We start from the raw sequence: 25,615 nt of genomic DNA, 5'->3' as shown, positions 1-25,615 counted from the left end.
AAGATTGTTTTTCCTGAACCGGACAAACTCCTGGCCCCGCCCCTAATGACTAACTAGTGTGCAACAACAGAACAGGACTTGGGTAGAGCCCAGATGATTAATTAGTTTGCACAGGCAGCAACAACAGAAACTTGGGGAGAGCCCAGATGATGAACTAGTGTGCCCAGACAGCAACAACAGGACAAGGGTAGAGCCCAGATGATGAACTAGGGTGCCCAGACAGCAGGCAGCAAAATAAACTTGGGTAGAGCCCAGATGCATGAGACTAGAAGACCATAGAGCTGCTGTGTTCAAGCTTCTCCTTGGGGTCAGACCCACCCAATCCCAGATCTATCCAACCCCAGTGATCAACTCTAACCACCACATGGCTGCTGCTGTGAAACACTTTTTTAATTGAATGTTTTAAAAAGGATCAGGGATGAGAAAGCGTTAAGATCAACACATTGTTTAAAGGCATTGATTCATGTTTCATGGAAACCTTCCCATATTGTAATACTAACATTTTAATCAAGGCTGGAGCCTGTTGCTTTCATTAATCCCCTTCGCAAACAGGAGAAAATTAATCTCTGCATGAATGATTGATGAATAGATCAGCGAATGCAAATGTGGATTAGCGTCTGTGTTCTCCACCCAATAATTACATCCATCAAATTTAAGGTTGTTTAAATCAACATTGTTCCAATTGCACCCAAATTATTCACTCTAATTAAGTACGATTGTTTACTTTAATCAAGACTACAAAACAATTATATTTTTATCTTTGCATCATTATATTCTCAAATAGGAAGTTAGTAATTCAATGAATGATTAAAACAGATTTTGTGGCGTGGTGCAGCGGTCTAAGGCACTGCATCGCAGTGTTGCGGCATCGCTGCAGCCTGGGGTTCGATCCCAGGCTGTGTCATTACCGGCCGCGAGTCCCATGGGGTGGCACACAATTGGCCCAGCGTCATCCGGGTTTGGCCAGGGGTGCCTCGCCTGCAGACTGACTTCGGTCGTCGGTTGAACGGTGGTTCCTCTGACACATTGGTGCAGCTGGCTTCTGGGTTAAGTGAGTGGGTGTTAAGGAGCGCGGTTTGGCAGGTCATGTTTTGGAGGACACATGACTCGACCTTCACCTCTCACGAGCCCGTTGGGGAGTTGCAGCGATGAGACAAGATCGTAATCACGAAAACGGGTAAAAATTACCAAAAAATATAATATAAATAAATAAAAGATTTCAATACAGTTACCCAGAGAGAGAAGGTGCATGGTAAAGTTAGTTCAGCTGTGGAAAATGGGAGGAAGGTTAAATTGCTTTGTAACAGGATTGGAGGGAATCGACAGCTTGTAGATTTGTTTTAGTTTTTTTTGTGTGTGTGATGGAGGACATCCCATGTCGATGACTGTCATGCATATTTTTCAACCAGTTTTCACACAAAATTGCTTTGTAACAGGATTGGAGGGAATCGACAGCTTGTAGATAATTTTGGGGGGACCTGTGTGATGGAAGACATCATACGCAGATGACTGTCATGCATATTTTACATCCAGTTTTCACACACAATATTTTTCACACACAATGGAGTCAATACCAGACAACACAAATCTGTTTTCGCATGTTTTTTCCTCCCCACTCTCTCTCTCACTTTGAATTTGACTATCTACAGTTGCTCAATTTGCATTTGTTTAATTGCCTTGCTCACTCTTTCTCCCCTTCTCTGTGTTGCGCTTTTATACACAGTTGTTGAATGAGCTGTTTAATTGTTGAGTGAGTAGCGAATTCCCTCGTCTATTGTCATCTCTTGAAAGGTGTCAGTATATACAGCTGTTTGATTTTGACTTTGGTTGATTATCTCTCTCTCTCTCTCTCTCTCTCTCTCTCATCTACAGGGGCGGTGTGTTCATTAGGGCGATATGGGCGACGCACTGCCAAACGGGAAAAGGAAGGGATTTTTTTCTAATCAATTATATCACGGCAACAGTAGTTTTCAGTGTTCTAATCTAGACGTCTGATCTGCCACTAAATGTCCAATCAGGCTAAAGTCGTGCTTCAAATGGCCCCGCCCCTTTTGGGGCGATTTCAGTCAGGTTGAAAATCGCCCAGGAGTCTCTCATAGACTATCATGTAAAATATTTTTTTTTTCAAATATCAGAGCTTTCAATACAATCTCTATGGGTTCCGGGAGTGCTTGCACTTACGCGCTTTCGTCATACGTAACATAAGTAACCATGAACATAACTAAGAAAAGAGCTGGTAGCAGCGTCAATCAATTCACGTACAACTGTCAAGATGGCTAGCTTTGCGAGGCAAAGATGAAACTGAGGGCTCCACCAACCCTGGTATTTTTCTTGGACTTGTCAACTTTGTGGCACAATTAGATGAGGTGTTTGATGACCATCTTAAAAATGCTAAAGTTTTCAAGGGCACATCAAAGACCATTCAAAACGAGCTACTGGAGTGTATGCTAGCGGTCATGAGGGAACATATTGTGGAGGAGGTGAAGTCAGCGAACTTCGTAGCTATCCAAGATGACGAGACCACGGACGTTTCTACACAGACACAGCTGGTGCTTGTGCTGAGGTACATAGATAGCAACCACAAAGTGCAGGAGCGCTTTTTTGAGTTCCTTCCCATCTCGGAATCAACCTCAGTCTCAATCGCCAGTGTGCTTTTGGAGAGACTGAACAGTCTTTTTGCCGACGACGAGAAAGTCAAACTCATTGCGCAAGCTTACGATGGAGCCAGTGTGATGAGGTGAGAGAAGGCTGGTGTGCAGCAAAAGGTGCGTGAGCATTTCAAGAATGCCCATTACGTGCATTGCTATGCGCATCAGCTGAATTTGATCATGCAGCAAGCTAGAACAGTTTCAGTACAAGTAATGTAGCCTCTCTCTCTCTTTGTCCCTCCCTGTCTGTCTCTTTAACACACACACGCCCAAATCAGTTCACAGTTGATGTTGTTTAAAATAGTTATTTTTCATTTTTTTTTAAAGTAAAAAAAATTAAAAAATCTGTTCGTGTTCATTTTTACAAATCTATACAATTGGCCAGAATATGGTTGTTCATATTTACAAATCTATACAATTGGCCAGAATATGGTTGTTCATTTTTACAAAGCCATACAGATAGCTGTGTTTACCTTTTCTATAAATTATTTTCAAATTCTGTTTTCAGGCAAAATGTCTATCACTGTTCATTTTCACAAATCTATACAAGAGGGCAGAATATGGAAGTCTATAAAAATTTCTTATTACCAATAACTTGCATCAATGTTTTCAGTAGCCTCTATCAAAAGCTCCTGCTTGCTTGTTGTGAATTATGCTCAGGTGCACATATTTCCAATTCAACCATGAGGCCTTTTTGAAGCAAGTAATGTGTATATCAGTATTGACTTATATGCTGCCCCTGTCTTCATGTTGTTGCTGGACATATCTTTTTTTAAAATGTGTGTAGGTCACCTAAATCATCAGAAGAATTGCCCCCCCTGAGAATCTTTTCAGGAGCCGCCACTGCTCATCTATCTATTTTATACATACAGACAACAGTGTACAGTTTCATGTTGAGTAAAGCCATGCTGTACTAAACCAACCTGTTATCTGTATTAGAAATCCAGCATCCGTGTACCTGCATTAGCAAAGTGTAAACAATGGTTGGAATTGGGGTGTAGAGGAAGTTGGACTGATGTCAAAGTTGGTTGGGCTTTCCATCGTCATGTGTCCAACTGTTTATTGCCGCACACAGGAAACAGTATTGTACCTGTGGTTTTCCTCCCAATCCATCAGGTCCTTCACTTCTTTTCCACTGTGTTCTCCTCCAGCCCACATGAATCCCTAAAGGACGACCCAGGTTTTTAATAAGTAGTACGTTTCAATGAAGAGTCACTGTCTATCTTGACAGATAAACAAATAAAGATATATAAACTTATTTAAATAAATTCCATAATTTAAAATATGAACTGCATAATATATAAAACCAGAGAATACATATATAACATTTTAGGGCCAGGTAACTTTAGCGTGTCCCGGCACCATCTCCAAGTTGATCTGAATGTTGTCGATCTCCGAGGTCCTTTTTCCGCGCATGGTGGCTCGCAGGGACTTCTTATGACAGGCTTCCTGCTTTTTCTGCTGCCGCCTCTGCTTCCGTGTCTGTTTCTGCATCAATGGCTGCAGCTGCAGCCGGGGCTCTGTTGAGAGCTGATGCTGAGGTGTGTTAACGTTGGCTGAGGAGCCGGGGATGTCGGTGCCGCCATGGCAACCTCTGGGGTAGTGTCTGAAGCACTCAAAGGCATCACTGCACTTCTCGCAGGCCCTGCTGCAACCTCTGGACCCGGCGAGAGCTTGGCAGGCGGACGAGTTGGGGGAACAGGACTGGCCGTGGCCCAGTCGTCTGCGGAGCGATTGGAGGCTGACCCGGACTACGGAGTGGGAGTGGCACTTCCCCACAGTGCCCTGGGAGCAGGAGCACAGGCAGACCTTCAGAAAGGCCCTGCGAAGGCTCACCAAGTCCCGGTACATCACACTGCGGAAGTTGGGCCTCAGCAGCAGGCAGATGATGGGGTTGTAGATGGTGGAGGACTTGGCAAACATGGCGGGCACGGCGAACGCCAAAGGTGGGATGTTCTCCATGTGTCCGAACGCTGCCCACATCGACACCACGGCATAAGGGCTCCACGCTGCGAAGAAACCGATACAGACAGCAACACTAAGCTGGAGAAGAAGAAAAAATTGAAAAGAGAGAGAGAGAGAGAGAGAGAGAGAAATGTTAACAGTTTAACAAGATCTATTGTCAGATTGCACTCTGCACTCCATACCCAACTGGCTGACTCTCGAGGATTAAATGATTGAAACAGGCCATTGAGATTCTTTTAACGCCAAGGTTTAAAGCAAAGGACATCAGAGCCTATCTGACTTCCATTGATTGGATGGAGAGAGTAAAATATTATATAAGTGAAGCGTTCTCGTATGGATCACGGCATGGTTGCGGGAAGATGTTTTGGGGTGGCTGTTCTGTCTGGCATTTAGTTGTTGACAGCAGGTAGACACCTTGTTTATATTGGAGAAGGCAACATATTTAAGTAGCGAAGCATTTAAGTTGATCATGTTGTGAGATGGAAGTTGTTTTCGGTTGGTGGTGAGCAAACTTGCCCAACAAAAATATAGGATATATTTGTTGTCTTAAGGGGGAAGGTGTTACAGGTTTTGGTTTTTCCATTTATGTTTTAGGGTTGGACTTTAGCACGTATAGCTCGTTAGCACGTAGGGCGCACAGATCGGTGTCACCTCGTTAGTCAGTATGTGTTACACCTGTGTTGGTTGCCATCTAATTAGTGGGAAGGCGTTTCACCTGACCTGGCCCAGGTGCTATTTAAGAGTGGCTGGCCAAGTGCTCCAGTTATCTTGAGAGATGTGGAGGGTCAATCCCTTTAGCTGGCGATCCCTATTTGATTTCTAGAAAAACGTTCCTTTGTCTGATTTTGTTTTGCTCCACCTTTTTGGTTTTCTTCCTGTCTTTAATTTTGGTGTAGGTTTTTCTTTTGTTTGCCTCTTCTTAGGCAAATTTAGTGGGTGCTCATGGTGGGTATCTTTTAGGTTCCAGTTGTTGTTGCTAGTTAAATTTCAGTGGACACACCCATTTTGTGTCTTTCTGAACCCCTCCTAAAACTTCCCCTAATTCCCCTTTTCTGTTTGAGCAACATTTTTGGTTTTCTTGCTGGGGAACGTAACAAAATGGCCACCCTACTTCCCGCAGCTATGGATCACGGGCGAAGCTCATAGCAAGGATGGCTTTGGCTGATGACCACTAAGCAGCGATTGCAGCAGGCACCTGACTCCACATCCATCATAATGTATTCCTGTATAACTGTAGCCAATTTCCTCTGAGAACCTCCATCACTAGGGGATCTATTGAAGTTACTTCCAATCTCAGGGAGAGCGAGAGAAACAGAGATCAAAAGCTTTATTTATACAGCACAATTCAGACATGCAATGCAACACAATGTGCTTCACAGGAAAAACTAATAAAAACAATTAAAATAAAAACTGAACTATTTACTACACAACAAACATAAGATTTAAAAAAAAGAATAACAATAAAAACTGAACGACTAAGGAAAAGCAAAGCTTAAAAGGTGTGTTTTAAGATCTCTTTTAAAAATGTCCACAGTTTCGGCCCCCCTCAGGTTATTTGGCAGGCTATTCCAGAGGCTGGGGGCATAGTAACTAAAGGCTGCTGCTCCATGCCTCTTGGTCCTAGGCTTTAGGATAGTTAAAAGGCCAGTGCCAGAGGACCTGAGGGACCTACTTGGTATATACAGTGCATTTGGAAAGTATTCAGACCCCTTGTCTTTTTCCACATTTTGTTACAGCCTTATTCTAAAATATATATATTTTTTAATTTCCCTCATCAATCTACACACAATACCCCATAATGACAAAGCGAAAACAGGTTTATAGAAATGTTTGCAAATGTATTAAAAAAATATATATATACCTTATTTACATAAGTATTCAGACCCTTTGCTATTTCACTCGAAATTGAGCTCAGATGCATCCTGTTTCCATTGATAATTCTTGAGATGTTTCCACAACTTGGAGTCCACCTGTGGTAATTGATTGGGCATGATTTGGAAAGGCACACGCCTGTCTATATAAGGTCACACAGTTGACAGTGCATGTCAGAACAAAAACCAAGCCATGAGGTCAAAGGAATTGTCCGTAGAGCTCCGAGACAGGATTGTGTCGAGGCACAGATCTGTGGAAGGGTACCAAAACATTTCTGCTGCATTGAAGATCCCCAAGAACACAGTGGCCTCCATCATTCTTAAATGGAAGCAGTTTGGAACCACCAAGACTCTTCCTAGAGCTGGCCGCCCGGCCAAACAGAGCAATCGGGGGAGAAGGGCCTTGGTCAGGGAGGTGACCTAGAACCCGATGGTCACTCTTACAGCACTCCAGAGTTCCTCTGTGGAGATGGGAGAACCTTCCAGAAGAACAACAATCTCTGCAGCACTCCACCAATCAGGCCTTTATGGTAGAGTGGCCAGACGGAAGCCACTCCTCAGTAAAAGGCACATGACAGCCCTTTTTGGAGTTTGCCAAAAGGACTCTCAGACCAAGAGAAACAAGATTCTCTGGTCTGATGAAACCAAGATTGAACTCTTTGGCCTGAATGCCAAGCGTCACGTCTGGAGGAAACCTGGCACCATCCCTACGGTGAAGCATGGTGGTGGCAGCATCATGCTGTGGGGATGTTTTTCAGCGGGAGGGACTGGGAGATTAGTCAGGATCGAGGCAAAGATGAACGGAGCAAAGTACAGCGAGATCTTGATGAAAACCTGCACCAGAGTGCTCAGGACCTCAGACTGGGGCGAAGGTTCACCTTCCAACAGGACAACAACCCTAAGCACACAGCCAAGACAATGCAGGAGTGGCTTCGGGACATGTCTCAATGTCCTTGAGTGGCCCAGCCAGAGCCCGGACTTGAACCCAATCGAACATCTCTAGAGAGATCTGAAAATAGCTGTGCAGCGATGCTCCCCATCCAACCTGACAGAGCATGTGAGGATCTGCAGAGAACAGTGGGAGAAACTCCCCAAATACAGGTATGCCAAGCTTGTAGTGTCATACCCAAGAAGACTCGAGGCTGTAATCGTTGCCAAGAAGTTATTCAACAATGTACTGAGTAAAGGGTTTGAATATGTAAAATTTGCAAAAATGTATAAAAACCTATTTTTGCTTTGTCATTATGGGGTATTGTGTGTAGATTGAGTAAAAAAACAATTTAATAAATGTTAGAATAAGGCTGTAACGTAACAAAATGTGGGAAAAGTAAAGGGGTCTGAATACTTTCCGAATGCACTGTAACTTAAAAACATGTCAGACATGTATTGGGATGCACAATCGTGGATTCATTTAAAAACCAATAGGAGAATCTTAAAATGTATTATATAACTCACAGGCAGCCAGTGCAGAGACCTTAAAACCGGTGTAATGTGTGCTCTCCATCTTGTCTTGGTCAGTACCCTTGCTGCAGCATTCTGTATGTTTTGCAGTTGACCAATAGCTTTCTTGGGTAGACCAGCCAGGAGAGCATTACAGTAGTCAAGCCTGCTTGTAATAAAGCATGGATAGGTTTCTCTGTATCAGCCTGAGAGAGAAACGTCCGCACCTTGGCAATGTTCCTCAGGTGGTAAAAAGCTATTTTAGTCACATTCTTAATGTGTGAATCGAAATTGAGTTCCGAATCTAAAATAACTCCTAGGTTTTTTACCTGGTGTTTTATCTTTATTGCCCGTGAATTGAAATGTGCGGCCAGATTCACTCTCTGTGCTTTGGCTCCAACAATATGTACCTCGGTCTTGTCTTGATTTAGCTGGAGGAAGTTGTGAGCCATCCAAGTATTTAAATCATGAATACAGTCTAATAATTTATCTGTGGAGCTAAAATCCTCTGGTGACACAGAAATGTAAAGTTGTGTATCGTCTGCGTAGCAGTGAAAATAAATGCTGTGTTTTCTGAACAGTACCGGACCCAAAATCAAACCTTGTGGAACGCCCCATGCGATATGTATTTTCTATGAGTTATGTTCACCAAGTGTGACAAAAAACTCCCAACAGGCCAACCCACCTCTCCAGTCTGTCCAGAAGGACATCATGGTCAACAGTGTCGAATGCAGCACTTAAATCCAAGAGTACAAGGACAGAGAGCTGTTTGGCATCTGTGTTGGCTCTAAGATCATTTACCACTTTAAGGCTGTCTCTGTGCTGGGCCCGAAAACCATATTGGAATTTTTCCAAAATACAGTTGGCATCTAAAAAATAATTTAGCTGTTTGAAAACCAATTTCTCCTGAATTTTGCTTAAGAATGGAAGGCTGGCTGAAAATGGCTAAGAATCTAGATTACGACAGAGCGAGAGAGCGAAATAATCATTATTGTTAGCCATTTTCTGCAGTATTAATGAGGGGAAGTCTTGAAAGAGTACTGACTGAGCATCCTGTTCATGACATTAATCCAGACAGGACTGGACAGCATACATCCATATACATGCATTCCTATTATCCTATTCCCTGTCCAACTACAAACCCCCTATTACAGTATGTGAAGTGGCCCTAGTTGTGACTATACAATACACAATTGAATGACTTCCCCAAAATGTGTCAACCAATCAAATGTATTTATGCCTTTTTAAAGCAAGTTGTCATAGCATGCTTTACAATACTGTACTGCTGTGAGACTACACAGTGCTCACCTTCACAATAACAGTCTGGATGTTGCTCATCTTGGTCTGACGGGCCTCGTGATGCTCCATCGCCTTATGGGAGGCTCGGACCGTCATCAGGATGCCCGTGTAGGACACCACGATGACACAGCAGGGCACGATGTAGCACAAGACAAAGAGCACCGCAGTGTAGGAGCGGGCCACGGGATGCAGGTTGGACAGGCGCCAATCGATGCAGCAGGCTGTGCCGTAGGGCTCCGGACCATACTCACCCCAGTGGGCCAGAGGGGAGCAGGCAAACATCAGGGCCCAAGCCCACGCACAGGCTATCAGTAGACGGCCATGGACGGGGTTGAACTGGTTACCTGGATGGATGGATGGATGGATGGATGGATGGATGGATGGATGGATGGATGGATGGATGGATGGATGGATGGAGATATGGGTGGGGAGATGGATGGATGAATTGATGGATAAATGGATGGATGGGATATGGATGGATGGGTGGGGAGATGGATGGATGAATCAATAAATGGATGGATGGATGGAGAGATGGATGGATGGATGGATGGATGGGGAGATGGATGGATGGGGAGATGGATGGATGATGGGGAGATGGATGGATGGATGGATGGGGAGATGGATGAGAGATGTATTGATGGATGGATGGATGGATGGATGGATGGATGGATGGATGGATGGATGGATGGATGGATGGATGGATGGATGGATGATGGATGGAGAGGTGGGTGGATGGATGGATGGATGGATGGATGGATGGATGGATGGATGGATGGGGAGATATATTGATGAATGGATGGGGACATGGATGAATGGACGGATGGATGGGGACATGGATGGATGGGGAGATGGATGGGGAGATGTATTGATGAATGGATGGGGACATGGATGAATGGACAGATGGATGGGGACATGAATGAATGGACGGATGGATGGGGAGATGTATTGATAGGGAGGTGGATGGATGGAGAGATGTATTGATTTGGAGATGGATGGATGGATGGATGGATGGATGGATGGAGAGGTGGACAGTCAGTTTAAAGCTGCAATATGTAACTTTGTTGGCGACCCGACCAAATTCACATAGGAATGTGAGTTATAGATCTGTCATTCGCATAGAAAAGATGTCTTAGAAGCGGTAGATATGTTCTATGTGCGCTATTTCTATGCTTTCCATTTCGTTTTAGCGGCTTTTACTTTCGATTTTGTACACCAGCTTCAAACAGCTGAAAATATAATATTTTTGATTATTGAAAATATATTTCACAGCGCTTTAGATGGTGCAATGATTTTCATAAACTGAAATTAGGCAAACTATTAGAATTTTAGCAACCAGGAAATGGCAGCATGATTTCTGCATATTGCACCTTTAATAGGTAGCATGGTCATCATTAGAGATTCTGATAAGTACATGGGTGGATTTGCGGAGGAACATGATGTTTCTCAAAGTGAAAATGTCATAGGGTAATATTTTGACAGGTACACATTTTTCTGAACTGCTTTGAATGCTCCGAGGGGGATTTTCCCAATTCCCAGCCCTGGATATGTATGCATGGAATTGACTAAATATATGGATAACTAACCCATTATATTACATACTAGGCCACATTTCAAAAGAACAGCAATGAATAAATGAATAACTAATTTGTTCCATTTGGTTAAGCGTGTCTCGGGCTAAAACATCCAAGCATCCATGCAGATGCAATTTGTCAGTACAATTGCCAAAAAAGGATTCTCAGAGTTTAACGCTGAATATAAAGCTGGATAGCACCGTTTTTTGGCAACATCACAAGCCACACTAATTGAGTGTCGGCTAGTCGCAAGTGGACTCGTCAGCCATCAAAGCAGTGGCTGATGAGTGCTGGGTCATTGCGGAATTACCTAGTTCTTTACATTTTTCGCCATCAATGGTCAACCACTTATTTTCGAATGTACTATTCCTATGTCAATTCCATGGGCAAGACTAGGGCCAGGCTCTTTGATGACTTACCGTAGAGAGGATAACATACTTTCACAAAACACACCATGCTCAACAGGGTGAGAGTTGTCAGACTGCAGACTCCAAACAACATGCCGCAGAACGCGTAGATCAAACACGCTGTTTTCCCAAACAGCCACCTGAGGGAAGGGGGGGGTGAAAGGGAAAAAAGAGAGGAAGAAAATGAGGGAGAGTGAGAAAGAGAGAGAGACACAGAAAGAAAGAGAACGTTGGAGAGAGAACCCACTGGTTGTTTGTTTAGCACTCCATGGATAGTATAAAGCAGCACCTGTAACCACACAACCAAACCAGATCGCTAATTGAACCTTGACAATTGGAAAGGAGAGTTTTTAATACAAACCCAACACATTCACTAATGTGCCTTAAAACAGTGTGGTGGCCAGCGTTAGACATCAAAGCATTCAGTCAAAACACTACTGTTTCCTCCAACTCTGTCTGTGAAGTACAGGAGCCAGTCACATGTGATGTGAAGCCTTTCCTTTCCTCTCCAATAGGCTGTTACTGTGGCTTGGCAGTACTGTATGGGGTCTTTCATGCTATTATGTTGAACCAAACTCCACTGTGCTGGCCTGGACATTTCCTTTTCACTTGATCCTTTCTAGGAGGTTCCAGTGGATGAGTAACCAGGTCAGCACAGGTCAGCTTGGCTGGACTCTGTAGTGTAAAATTGCATACAGTACCAGACCTGGGTACGTCCTTATTTCACTGTTATTTGTACAGTACCTGTGGTAGATATTTGCTAGGCTTGGCTTTGTAGTGTAAACAGGTGTGTACAGTACCTGTGGTAGATGCTGGAAGTGATGGCCATGGGGTAGAGGGACAGGGTCAGACCCATGTCGCTGATGGCCTGGTTGATTATGAAGAACTCAGCAGGTTTGAGCAGGTGCTTCTTCTTGTAGGAGACGTAGAGAAGCGTGCTGTTGCCAAACAGAGAGCACATGCCTGCACACCAGAGACAGAGACACAACTCAGTAGCCTGCTGTGAGAACTACCACAGAGACAGACACAGCTGAGGACAACAACTGGCGGCTTATACATATGTAGAAATAAAAATACTAGAACAGAAATGGATGTACTGTCAAATGGCTGTCGTCTGGGGGTATGTCCATTTTAGTCATTCTATTTACATGCCTAAAAACAGTACAGTTAAGGAACATGTTTGAAATAAATGACGTCCCAATGGGGCTGTTTTCAGAAGGAATATTAAGTGAAGTGTTCAGAGACACTGAATATGTTATATCATTTCCCCAGGCTTGTCCTATCAATGAAGTGTAATTACACGTTGTTGTAACAAATGAACAAGGACACTCCATAAATCTAGAAGTACAAAGAAAGGACATATTTTAGATTTTGGAATTATACCTCTCATTCAACCATTCTATAGAAATTCACTTCATTGATTTTCCAATCTTCTTATCTAAATCAATCGTCATTAGATACCCTAATTATTTTGTCATCAATATGGGAGAAGCAACAAAGAGATGAAAACGGCTGAAATATCAATATCAGTAGCACAATATGAACATCCTTGATCACCAATGTCTCTCTTACAGCCTGCTAAATTATCCAAATTAATTTATAATCACACAAAGGAAATAGTATTTGCATCATTAATATATCGGCCAGTAGATATTACAAAACATTTAACTTCATAAGAACATTTCCTTTTAACTGGAAGTCTATGTAATATCAAAGCTGCCACATTATATCCCTTTACAGCATAGCTTTGAATTCAATGTATCTGGTCTTATTGTAACACCTGCCCTATCCCAGCCTAATGTCAGACAGCTTGAGAAGGGTCTTACTTCTAGTTACAATATATTCATTGAGAAGCACTGCCTTTGAACAATGTAAAGATGTCCATGACCTTGAATGTACATGACCCTCTGACCCATCTGAATGTATGTATGTAACTGTAGGAAGTAATCGGAAAAAATGTAAATCATGAAATGTGTAATAACTTCAAATATGACATATGGATGGATGGGGAGATGAGTTTATATATATATATATTTGTATATACACTACCGTTCAAAAGTTTGGGGTCACTTAGAAATGTCCTTGTTTTCAAAAGAAAAGCAACTTTTTTGTCCATTAAAATAACATCAAATTGATCAGAAATACAGTGTAGACATTGTTAATGTTGTAAATGGCTATTGTAGCTGGAAACGGCTGATTTTTTATGGAATATCTACATAGGCGTACAGAGGCCCATTATCAGCAACCATCAGTCCTGTGTTCCAATGGCATGTTGTGTTTGCTAATCCAAGTTTATCATTTTAAAAGGCTAATTGATTATTAGAAAACCCTTTTGCATTTATGTTAGCACAGCTGAAAACTGTTGTGCTGATTAAATAAGCAATAACACTTGCCTTCTTGAGACTAGTTGAGTATCTGGAGCGTCAGCAATTGTGGGTTCGATTACAGGCTCAAAATGGCCAGAAACAAATAACTTTCTTCTGAAACTCGTCAGTCTATTCTTGTTCTGAGAAACTGAAGATCTCGTACAACGCTGTGTACTACTCCCTTCACAGAACATCGCAAACTGGCTCTAACCAGAATATAAAGAGGAGTGGGAGGACCCGGTGCACAACTGAGCAAGAGGACAAATACATTAGAGTGTCTAGTTTGAGAAACAGACGCCTCACAGGTCCTCAACTGGCAGCTTCATTAAATAGTACCCGCAAAACACCAGTCTCAACGTCAACAGTGAAGAGGCGACTCCGGGATGCTGACCTTCTAGGCAGAGTTGCAAAGAAAAAGACATATCTCAGACTGGCCAATAAAAAGAAAATATTAAGATGGGCAAAAGAACACAGACACTGGACAGAGGAAGATTGGAAAAAAGTGTTATGGACAGACGAATCAAAGATTGAGGTGTTCGGATCACAAAGAAGAACATTTGTGAGACGCAGACCAAATGAAAAGATGCTGGAGGAGTGCTTGATACCATCTGTCAAGCATGGTGGAGGCAATGTGATAGTCTGGGGGTGCTTTGGTGGTGGTAAAGTGGGAGATTTGTACAGGGTAAAAGGGATCTTGAAGAAGGAAGGCTATCACTCCATTTTGCAACGCCATGCCATACCCTGTGGACAGCACTTGATTGGAGCCAATTTCCTCCTACAACAGGACAATGACCCAAAGCACAGCTCCAAACTATGCAACAACTATTTCGGGAAGAAGCAGTCAGCTGGTATTCTGTCTGTAATGGAGTGGCCAGCACAGTCATCAGATCTCAACCCTATTGAGATGTTGTGGGAGCAGCTTGACCGTATGGTACGTAAGAAGTGCCCATCAAGCCAATCCAACTTGTGGGAGGTGCTTCAGGAAGCATGGGGTGAAATCTCTTCGGATTACCTCAACAAATTGTCAACTAGAATGCCAAAGGTCTGCAAGGCTGTAATTGCTGCAAATGGAGGATTATTTGACTAAAGCAAAGTTTGAAGGACAATTATTATTTCAATGAAAAAATCATGCATTTTGCTATATTTCCTATTCAAACTCATTTCATGGAAAACAATGACATTTCTAAGTGACCCCAAACAAAAAATAATCATTTCACTTCACCAATTTTGGCTATTTTGTGTATGTCCATTACATTACAGTTTTTTTTGATTGCTTAAGCACGATTTTCAAAACAGGGCCCGTGTTTTCAAAACACTACACACAATTAGCACAACCACACACCCAATTAGCAAAACACTACAGATCCTTTGCAAAATTAAACACTCTTGTAAAAACTATACACTTCTTTTAAAAACCACACTTTGTTACCATATGAAACACACACGTTTCACATTACTATACTCTGTTTGCACGAAGTTACACTCTGCTGTGATAAACCTAAAAACACTTTTAGCACTTCTATTACTCCTATGATTAGAGTAGGCTACTCTCAACAAAGTACAAATATAATGTAAATTCACCAAACACTACACAAGACCAATGTTGCAGACTGAAGAAACTCATTTATTTCTCAACACGCCCAAAAATGTTGACATGGAGATTCATAATACGAAGCAAACGTCACTTACGTATTGTAAGTTTAAAAAAATTAAAATAAATAACTAGACATTGTCTCTTCGCCTAGCTGGATCTGGCCAGAGAATTTCATCAACATCGCAGGCAATGTTGTCATTAGCAAGACACCTTGGAAAGAAACGTCTTGAATGACGAATCCATCCTTGCATTGCTGCTACCTCCATCTGGTCACAGGCCTCCTCCATGGCTTGGATGAGGGGTACCTCAGCCTGGAGACGGAGAGATCATATACCTTCCACCGCCATGCCGAGAAAAACTCTTCTATAGGGTTGAGGAATGGAGAGTATGGTGGAAGATATGAGGGGTGAAATGTGGATGTTGCTGAAACCAGTTCTGAACCAGAGCAGAGCGGTGGAAAGACACATTGTCCCAGACAACAATGTCATTTGCATATGATCGATTTGATTTGCTGCTGTTATGTTGTGCAATTGGTCCAAGAATGTAAGTATGAGTGGTGTTGTGAGGGCCCATATGGGCATGGCGGTGGAGGACCCCATTCTGTGTAGTGGCTGCACAGAGTGTTATATTACCCCACGTTGCCCTGGGACATTGACTACCCTGTGGCCAATGATGTTTCTTCCCCTCCTCGTGTTCTCGTCAGGTTGAACCCAGCCTCATCTACGTAAATGAACTCATGCTGGATCTCCTCTCCATCCATTCGTAAAACTCTCTGAAAAACAGTGTCAGGCAAAATTGTGTAGTTCAGTGTAGATCTAGTATACATATTACAGTACAGTAAAAGATTATGAGACAGTATGCAAGATCACACTGCTAAAGTGAATACATACCTCTGCATAATCATGCGTAGTCGTTTCACCCTTTCGGAATTGCGCCGAAAAGGCACTCGATAAATTTGCTTCATTTGAATATGTTTTTTTTAGGATGCGTGCCAGTGTTGATGTTGAGACCTGATGGATATCGTTGAAAATGGCGTGGTTATTGACAATGTTGGCTTGGAGCTGCTTGAGTGTTATAGTATTGTTGGCCAAAACCATGTTTACTATCTCCCTCTCTTGCTGTTCTGTGAACATAGGAGGCCCTTCCCCTGTGTCCTGACCCTCAATCCTATGTAGAAAAAAAAACAGTATACAATAGTACAGTAATTTCACAGGAAAAGGTGACAGAAGTGCTGATAGTGCATAGAATATAGTACTGTAAGCGGTTACTGAAACGTGCAGATGTTTTTGATATGATGATATTTTACAATACCTATTTTCCAGTCGAAATGTTCTCATCACACTTGCCACTGTATATCGGCTTAGATTTGGCTGTACTCGCAGTCCAGCCTCCCTCAGCGTCAGGCCGTGGTTGACAATGTGGTCAACCAGTGTTGCGCGGATCTCATTTGTCAGATTCGGTCCTCTTTGAGCACCTTCTTGTCTTCCCTCTTCCTCTTCCTCTTCCCCCCCTTCCTCCTCCTCCTCCTCCTCCTCGTTCTCCTCTTCGTCCTCCTCGTTTCTCCTCCTCCTCGTTCTCCTCGTCCTCCTCGTCCTCCTCGTTCTCCCTCGTTCTCCTCGTCCTCCTCTCGGTCTCCTCCTCCTCGTCTCTCCGTCCTCCTCGTCCTCCTCGTCCTCCTGCTTCTCCTCGTTCTCCTGGCCGTCCTCCTCCTCCTCCTCCTCCTCGTCTTACTCTTTCTCTGACTCTTTCCATTGTGCTTGAAGACCGATGAACTCACCTGCTGCTTTTTATAGTGCTTATACACCTGATTGGTGTGTCTACAATTAAGCAAACGAGTGTTTGCACACCTGATGACTGTGTTGAACCAATTGGTTTGGACGGTGTGGTAATTTGACAGTCAGTGCTTTGGTATTGCAAGGACGTGACTTCATGATAGATTTTTGTGTGTAATGTATGTTAAGTGTGTTTAGTGTTTTGCAAATCACTGTGTGTGAGGTTTGCAACAAGTGTAAGGTTGACAATGTGCTTATAGTTGTGCAAATATGGGCTGATGTTTTGCTTCTTGAGTGTAAGGTTTTGCTAATAGTGTACTACTTTTAATTTTAGTGTGTAAGCAATCCAAAAAAACTGTAAATTCAAATAAAAATCCATTTAAATTACATGTTGTAATGCAACAAAATAGGAAAAATGCCAAAGGGGATGAATACTTTTGCAAGGCACTGTGTATATATATATATAAATATCTCAATACATCCATAAGAGTGGAGGGAAATCTTCAAGAGACCCTTAGCGTTTTATTCCCCACCACTTTGAACATACAGAACTCTTCACTGTGCATTTCAGGCTTGTTCTGCGTTTAATCAAAAAGGTGCACCGGGGGGGTGTAGTGTGCCTGTTTTTATCTCTCTTCAGAGCTTGCTGCTATAGCCTGTATTAGATATAAAACGTTTCCAGTAATATTTTAAGATCAAAGACTTTGGTGGAAAGCTAGCTAGTTAATCTGGGTAAGATTTCTACAGCATTGTGGCCTTGGCGCACAGCTTAACCATTGACAGAACTAACGCCCCACGGCCTCCTCTCTTGTCAGAACCCAAGATGAGACGTGTGTCTGTGTGTCTATGGAAATACAGATCCCCCCCCCACCCTCCACACACACACACACACACACACACACACACACACACACACACATACACCCACTCCCAGTGTGTAGTCTGGCATCATGTTGAGTTGATGGACATGTCTCAGCTGAAGCAGAACAGTCCTCACAGCAGGAAGCTGACTGATAGAGTTGGTCATGTTACAGTACAGTAAGATGCTTCATCCTCTCCTTTCTGCCTACAGTACATTTTCATTTGAAGAAAAGCAGTGCGGCTCTGTTTTCCTTCATGTGGGTAACTGGGGGTGTTAGTGAATCATTTCTGAAGAGAGAGCTCACTTACCAAACACAGCGTACACTATGGCTACTGTTATGTCTGCCGCCACAGGTATGTTTGAATGGAATGCAATGTCGTCAATGCCCGCAAATGCCCCCATCTGAAATGGAAGAGAATAGAAAGAGATAGTTACATATGTGTACTGAACATGATCAATACCCTCTCTCTCTCGCCAATATGTGGAGTTGACTACATCAAAACAAGTTGGTTTAAAAAAAAAAAGTTTTATCTAGCAACTTCCATTCATCCTCCAAGTCGTGTGGTTGAGTGCCGCAAGGAAATACCTAGTTAAGCTGCAGCTGGCCCAGAACAGCGCGGCACGTCTTGCTCTTCATTGTAATCAGAGGGCTAATATAAATACTTTGTATGCCAATCTCTCTTGGCTAAGAGTTGAAGAGAGACTGACTGTTTCTTATAAAAGAAGAAGTGATGCAATGTGTTGAAAATGTCAAATTATTTGCATAGTCAACTTACACACAGCTCTGACACACACACACTTACCCTACCAGACGTGCCACCAGGGGTCTTTTCACAGTCCACAAATCCAGAACAAATTCAAGAAAGCGTACAGTATTATATAGAGCCATTATTGCATGGAACTCCCATTTCATATTGCTCAAATGAACAGCAAACCTGGTTTCAAAAAACAGATAAAGCAACACCTCATGGCAAAACGCCTCTCCCCTATTTGACCTAGATATTCTGTGTGCATGTATTGATATGTAGACTACGTGTGCCTTTTTTAAATTGATGTAGTTCTGTCCTTGAGCTGTTCTTGTCTATTAATGTTCTGTATTATGTCATGTTTTATGTTTTGTGTGGAACCCAGGAAGAGTAGCTGCTGCTTTCACAACAGCTAATGGGGATCCTAATAAAATACCAAATACCAAGAAAGGTTGAATACCTCTCACATGTCCAGTCTGTTTTCACCTTGGTGTACTGAGGTTTACTGACAAGTTTACCTTTTTTTCCTCAGTGTTGCATGTCAGCAAATCAGAGAACATCCATGACATCCATGACCATACATCACCAAAGTGTTGTATGAGTTGGATTTTTAACAGTAAGATGAGTAAGAACTATTTTTTGTTGCAAGGCATTGAGAGGGGGATAGGAGATGAGAGTACGTTTGATTCTCTCTGTGTGTGTGTGTGTGTGTGTGTGTGTGAAACCATATTTTCACATGTATACATATTTAGAGTTCACATGTTAACACCACCACATAGTTCTGCTGTATGAAGGTCACTGCCTGTTAAAGGGCAATCCTTAGTTGCTACATCCATTTTTAGATTTATCAATTAATTATATGTACCCATTGATTCTTGAAGAATATAACATATACAGTGAGGGAAAAAAGTATTTGATCCCCTGCTGATTTTGTACGTTTGCCCACTGACAAAGACATGATCAGTCTATAATTTTAATGTAGGTTTATTTGAACAGTGAGAGACAGAATAACAACAAAAAAATCCTGAAAAACGCATGTCAAAAATGTTATAAATTGATTTGCATTTTAATGAGGGAAATAAGTATTTGACCCCTCTGCAAAACATTACTTAGTACTTGGTGACAAAACCCTTGTTGGCAATCACAGAGGTTAGACGTTTCTTGTAGTTGGCCATCAGGTTTGCACACATCTCAGGAGGGATTTTGTCCCACTCCTCTTTGCAGATATTCTCCAAGTCATTAAGGTTTCGAGACTGACGTTTGGCAACTCGAACCTTCAGCTCCCTCCACAGATTTTCTATGGGATTAAGGTCTGGAGACTGGCTAGGCCACTCCAGGACCTTAATGTGCTTCTTCTTGAGCCACTCCTTTGTTGCCTTGGCCGTGTGTTTTGGGTCATTGTCATGCTGGAATACCCATCCACGACCCATTTTCAATGCCCTGGCTGAGGGAAGGAGGTTCTCACCCAAGATTTGATGTTACATTGCCCCGTCCATCGTCCCTTTGATGCGGTGAAGTTGTCCTGTCCCCTTAGCAGAAAAACACCCCCAAAGCATAATGTTTCCACCTCCATGTTTGACGGTGGGGATGGTGTTCTTGGGGTCATAGGCAGCATTCCTCCTCCAAACACGGCGAGTTGAGTTGATGCCAAAGAGCTCCATTTTGGTCTCATCTGACCACAACACTTTCACCCAGTTCTCTTCTGAATCATTCAGATGTTCATTGGCAAACTTCAGACGGGCATGTATATGTGCTTTCTTGAGCAGAGGGACCTTGGGGGCGCTGCAGGATTTCAGTCATTCACGGCGTAGTGTGTTACCAATTGTTTTCTTGGTGACTATGGTCCCAGCTGCCTTGAGATCATTGACAAGATCCTCCCATTTAGTTCTGGGCTGATTTCTCACCGTTCTCATGATCATTGCAACTCCATGAGGTGAGATCTTGCATGGAGCTCGAGGCCGAGGGAGATTGACAGTTCTTTTGTGTTTCTTCCTTTTATACAGGTAACAAGCTGAGATTAGGAGCACTCCCTTTAAGAGTGTGCTCCTAATCTCAGCTCATTACCTGTATAAAAGACACCTGGGAGCCAGAAATCTTTCTGATTGAGAGGGGGTCAAATACTTATTTCCCTCATTAAAATGCAAATCAATTTATAAAAAAATTTACATGCGTTTTTCTGGATTTTTGTTGTTGTTATTCTGTCTCTCACTGTTCACTGTTCAAATAAACCTACCATTAAAATTATAGACTGATCATTTCTTTGTCAGTGGGCAAACGTACAAAATCAGCAGGGGATCAAATACTTTTTTCCCTCACTGTAAATACCTCATGAATTTAGCTCAACTGTCTTACCCCATCAGAACCTAAAATATAAGCTTGTTTTACTCCAATGTTTTTTAAACAAAGTAAATGTAAACAAACACTGTATAGCCTAAAAACATGGTTAAAACTATATTTGTGATATCATGGATGGTCAGTCCTTGCATCCATAGCGTAGTCTATGGGTTTGAGAGTGTTTGCATTTCTCCAGCCCCGTCCCTCAGTTTTTTACCGAAACTGTAGCGGTGAGTACACTTTGTTAATGTTTCAATTGAGGATTGCCACTTTAAACACCTTTAATAGAGTAATAGTGTTATTATATGGTGCAATCATCTAGTCAGTGAGTTTCTTTGTTCCATCAATATCAACCAAAACTTCTGAAGTCGAGAACAAAATTCTTAGTATTGCAAAAGGAAACATAAAAGGAAATTATTTTGAAATGTGAGAACAAATTAATTGTAAATGGATGCAAAAAAAAAGTTATGTGAAAATTAAATAAATAATATGCCTCCCTCTTTTCTGCAATTTTCTGATCTTGGTTGTTACCCTGGCCTTTGCTTTCGCTTTCTTTTTTGAAGTTGCAAGTTTGGGCATGTTCATTCCAGCAACATAGCACCCTGCATCCCACTGCTGGTTTGCCTCTGAAGCTAAGCAGATCGGTCCCGGTCAGTACTTGGAAGGGAGACCATATATAGCTAGAGGTGGTGACAAATAAACGTGAGGGTAAAAAATGTCACATATGGGGAATAACATTTTTACTGCGAAAAACACTTTAAAAATGTACATGTTCACAGGTGTCTGAAAACCATGTCTGACTAATGTGAAAATTTCAACAACACATTTTTTTGGTTCACAGGTGTCCGAAAACCATGTGTTTTTTGGTAAGGGACTGCAGGGCCATGTTAGCGCAGAGTCTGTTTTAGTGGATGTGGTCACACATTTTAACCAATGCATGGCACTGGGACCACTGGTGGTAGTATGAAACAGATTTCTGAATGGATATGGGCATTAAAAAAAACTCAAATCTTTATGCATGCATCATCTACTGTAGGCATGTAGTGTGTGTGTGTGTGAGCGCATTTGCGAGAGAGAGAGAGAGAGAGAGGTGGGTTGATGATGTTGACTTGTGACTTAAAGTAACCATCAACTCTCAGCCTATGTTGTTAGTTCAATGTTATACTCCCTAAGCGGACACATCAATCATTTTATGAGCTGCTTTTTTATTACAGTAAGAGGACATCAAATCTACAATGAAAATATAGCCTATAACTAATTACATAATAACTAAACTGTTACACAATAAAAGGTTGTATCTCAACTATCAGTCACAGGATAGGATCTTAAGTAGAGATCTGTTAGACACCTAATACACAAATGATGTCACCAGACTGCATAGTCACTGCATAGTCACTTTAACTCTACCCACATGTACATATTACTTCAACTATCTCAACTAGCCGGTGCCCCCACACATTGACTCTGCACCGGTACCCCCCTGTATATATAGCCTCCCTACTGTTATTTTATTTTACTTCTGCTCTTTTTTTCTCAACACTTTTTTTGTTGTTGTTTTATTTTTACTTTTTTTGTTAAAAATAAATGCACTGTTGGTTAAGGGCTGTAAGTAAGCATTTCACTGTAATGTCTGCACCTGTTGTATTCAGCGCATGTGACCAATAAAATGTGATTTGATTTGATTTGACACAGGGGTCACAGGGGTAAATTGCTTTGGGTTTCCTGGAAAGAAAACATATCCAACCAGAAATGACAAGGCAATATATCCTCTATTTAGAAGCCTAATCACATTAGTACAATACAAGACAATAATTAGACTAGACAAGAGTATTGTGTTCCAAAACCACTTGTATTGACTTCGACCTGTCTCGAGCTTTGCTTTAACCTGCCATTAAAACCGTTAAGGCCTAGATTCAATCAGAACAAGTGTTAACAGGCAATAGCTGACACCCCCATAGCTGATGTTTTGGTGATGTCGGATGCGGAACTGCATTGGAGGACCTTTCCAATCGGTGAGCAGCTTCTCTTGTGATTGTCATGAAGTCACACACGTCCCACTCGCGTTAGAAGTTCAGAACAAGAAAGTGTTGGTTATAGGCCCATAGAAATAATTACGCTGAAATTGAAAATCATTAAACGAAATAATTAGAATTTCTATCAGCCTAATTGAGGTGTAGATTACACATCTCACATTTCAGTGTTCGAACTTGTAAACGAGGCTGCATGGGATTTATTAATAATAATGCAACCGCGCAGCCAATGACAATGTCCACTTAGGTATAATGCCGGGAGCAGCTTGTGGATTTGACAACTCTTAACTGCAGTTCCACCTCCGACACCTTCAAAACAGCAGCTATGCGAATGTTGGCTAAAACGCATCTGATTGAACCGGGCTCTAAATGAGTGTTCGATGGACTTATTTGACAGAAGTCGATGTAGCTACTCTATCCAATTGGATAGTAAATGTAAAGTGTAGAGTTTCCACATGACCATAACCCACAATTTAGAACACCACTGCTTTAATCAACAGTCACCCTGGGGTATGTTTAAATGAAATGCCTTTATTTACAGTCGGACAAATTCAATGATGGATTTGCCTTGAGCTCTGTTTAAAAGCAGAACACGTCAACACTGAAAGGTAATTAATTGCAGGTATGCGCTAACTCGGATTTGATGGGTCTTCATGTTTTGCAGCGGAGTTTATTCTGTCACACCAATTCCACACCTGCTGTGAATAACTTTAATCCCACTGCCTATTTTTTTTCAATTCAGTGGATCTGAGAAGGATTATGGAGTGATATTTAATCTTGTGTGCGTTCTTTTAAAAACATTTTTATTGTCTTTCCAGACAAAACAAAGCTCCATGGTTCAGATTTATTTCGCAAATGTTTCGTAGAATCCTGGATCGGTTTATTCTTTGAGTAGGGAGGAGGCATATAGCTCGGTCTAGTAGTGCAATACATCTGGATCAGAGCTAAATTGGCTCGTTATTCCCGAGAAGCATCAGCCGCATTGGTGTTTGAATGAAGAACAGCAATAAACAGTCTTCTGTTTTATTTTATTTACATGAAAAAAATCTGAAATTCGATACCAACTCGTGCATACACAGCTTTTTAAACTCGATGATGCTAGGCTACAGAACTATTGAATCCAATTCCAATAATTTCGCATGCAACAACAAAAATGACGAGTAAAGGCTATTTTAAGTTCATACCTTGTCAGTGTGCTGCTGGATTCCAGGAGTGTTGCTTGACAACTTCTAGGAAAGCCCCGGGAAGTTACCTGAAGATGCTGTTATTTAGCCTCCATAATACCACATTGGTGATGTCCAGCCGTGCCGTTACCCAGGTGGTAATTCAATTAGTTGTGTGTCGGAAATATGCACACATAACAATCAGCTCCATGGGTCTCCAAAATGAATTAAGAAATGCAGAATGCGCAGTGAGCGCTCATAACAGTGAAGGGTCCTTGAGAATGTGGGTATAGCAGCACCTGGCTGACAGTCTGTCAATTGGGCTATACTGATCGAAATCAGTCCTCTCCACCTGTTCTTAAGCCTACTACACTTGCTTTGTCAAAACATTATACTGAATGAATTCAACACCGTCATTACTGACGTCAGGTGCAAATTCGTAGAATTCTGGAGCAAATGGGAGCCCGGGCTTTTACGCACATTGATACACTATCCAATTCTCCAATTACCTCACTGTGAAATCGTTTCCTGCATGCTGTGTGAGCATCTCCTGTCAAAAACTATGGTATGGATGTTTTAACACAAGTCTAATTATTCCTATAGGCCTTGTGACTCACCCAATCCTATGGGTTTAATCAGAGGTCATAACCATCCACAGTACAGTATGTACTGGTCCATCACTATTTAATTGGATGGATCTGTACATAATTGCATTCTAAATGTATTTTCATTTTCTGAAATTATAGTGGACATTGGACAACATTCCTAGAGGGTTCAATAGGTCAACATTTAGTGTTCAATACATGTTCAACTTTTTATGTACTTTATTAAATTATTCTAATTAGGGCTGACAGAAAACCCCCTAAAGTGGATACGTATGTCACTGGTATGTCAGACTTCATTTATAATTAATTTCAAACATTGCATGCAGTCATCATCCACCCAAGTCCCCACCTGCCTCGAAAAACATCACTTTTTGATTGTAGTCAATGGTTTAATCATTGTCTTTGAAATGTGCTTCCCGGCTCCAGCTTTAATTAGGCTACAGCAGAAGTTCATTGCATATTACATTTACATTTTAGTCATTTAGCAGACGCTCTTATCCAGAGCGACTTACAGTTAGTGAGTGCATACATTTTTACGTGGGCATATCCCCCCACGTAAACTTAAATGGATTCCAATGCATGTATTAAATCAAAAGCGCATACATTTTCAATTTGCCACAGAAAACGACATTCACATTAGTCATACCTTGAAAGCTGACATGAATTATACTCAAACAAATTCCATCTGTGGAGGCCAGTGGAATAGTTACCTGTCTTAAAGGCGCCACATGGTCAATTCGACGTCTGCATTGGCCGTGCAGCATTAACGGTGATATGGCTTCTGTAAAAGTCAGGCATTTATACTTCTTGCGCTTTGCAGAGCTGTTGTGAAGGAAGTTGTCAAGGAAGTGCATTTGTGTTTATACAGGACCTCCCGCCCTCACCTACCGTCAACCAATCATTTCAATGCGGAGCTATATGGAGCCCTCCGCATTGTTACAA

General features: G+C 42.0%; 1 protein-coding gene across 1 annotated transcript; it reads right to left on the bottom strand.

The window, feature by feature from the left end:
* Window positions 1–3,977: 3,977 nt before the first annotated feature.
* Window positions 3,978–25,334, bottom strand: LOC121534441 (opsin-5-like). Its single transcript, XM_041841037.1, has 6 exons — window positions 25,320–25,334; window positions 18,104–18,197; window positions 12,002–12,164; window positions 11,214–11,341; window positions 9,233–9,567; window positions 3,978–4,691 (listed from the first exon to the last, which is right to left on the bottom strand). Exons 1-6 carry the CDS (start codon window positions 25,332–25,334, stop codon window positions 3,978–3,980), a joined length of 1,449 nt encoding a protein of 482 aa, XP_041696971.1.
* Window positions 25,335–25,615: the final 281 nt, after the last annotated feature.

The sequence above is a fragment of the Coregonus clupeaformis genome, chromosome 21 (genome assembly GCF_020615455.1).
Source record: "Coregonus clupeaformis isolate EN_2021a chromosome 21, ASM2061545v1, whole genome shotgun sequence".
Lineage (NCBI taxonomy): Eukaryota > Metazoa > Chordata > Actinopteri > Salmoniformes > Salmonidae > Coregonus > Coregonus clupeaformis.
This window is presented reverse-complemented; position numbering and strand designations above follow the sequence as displayed.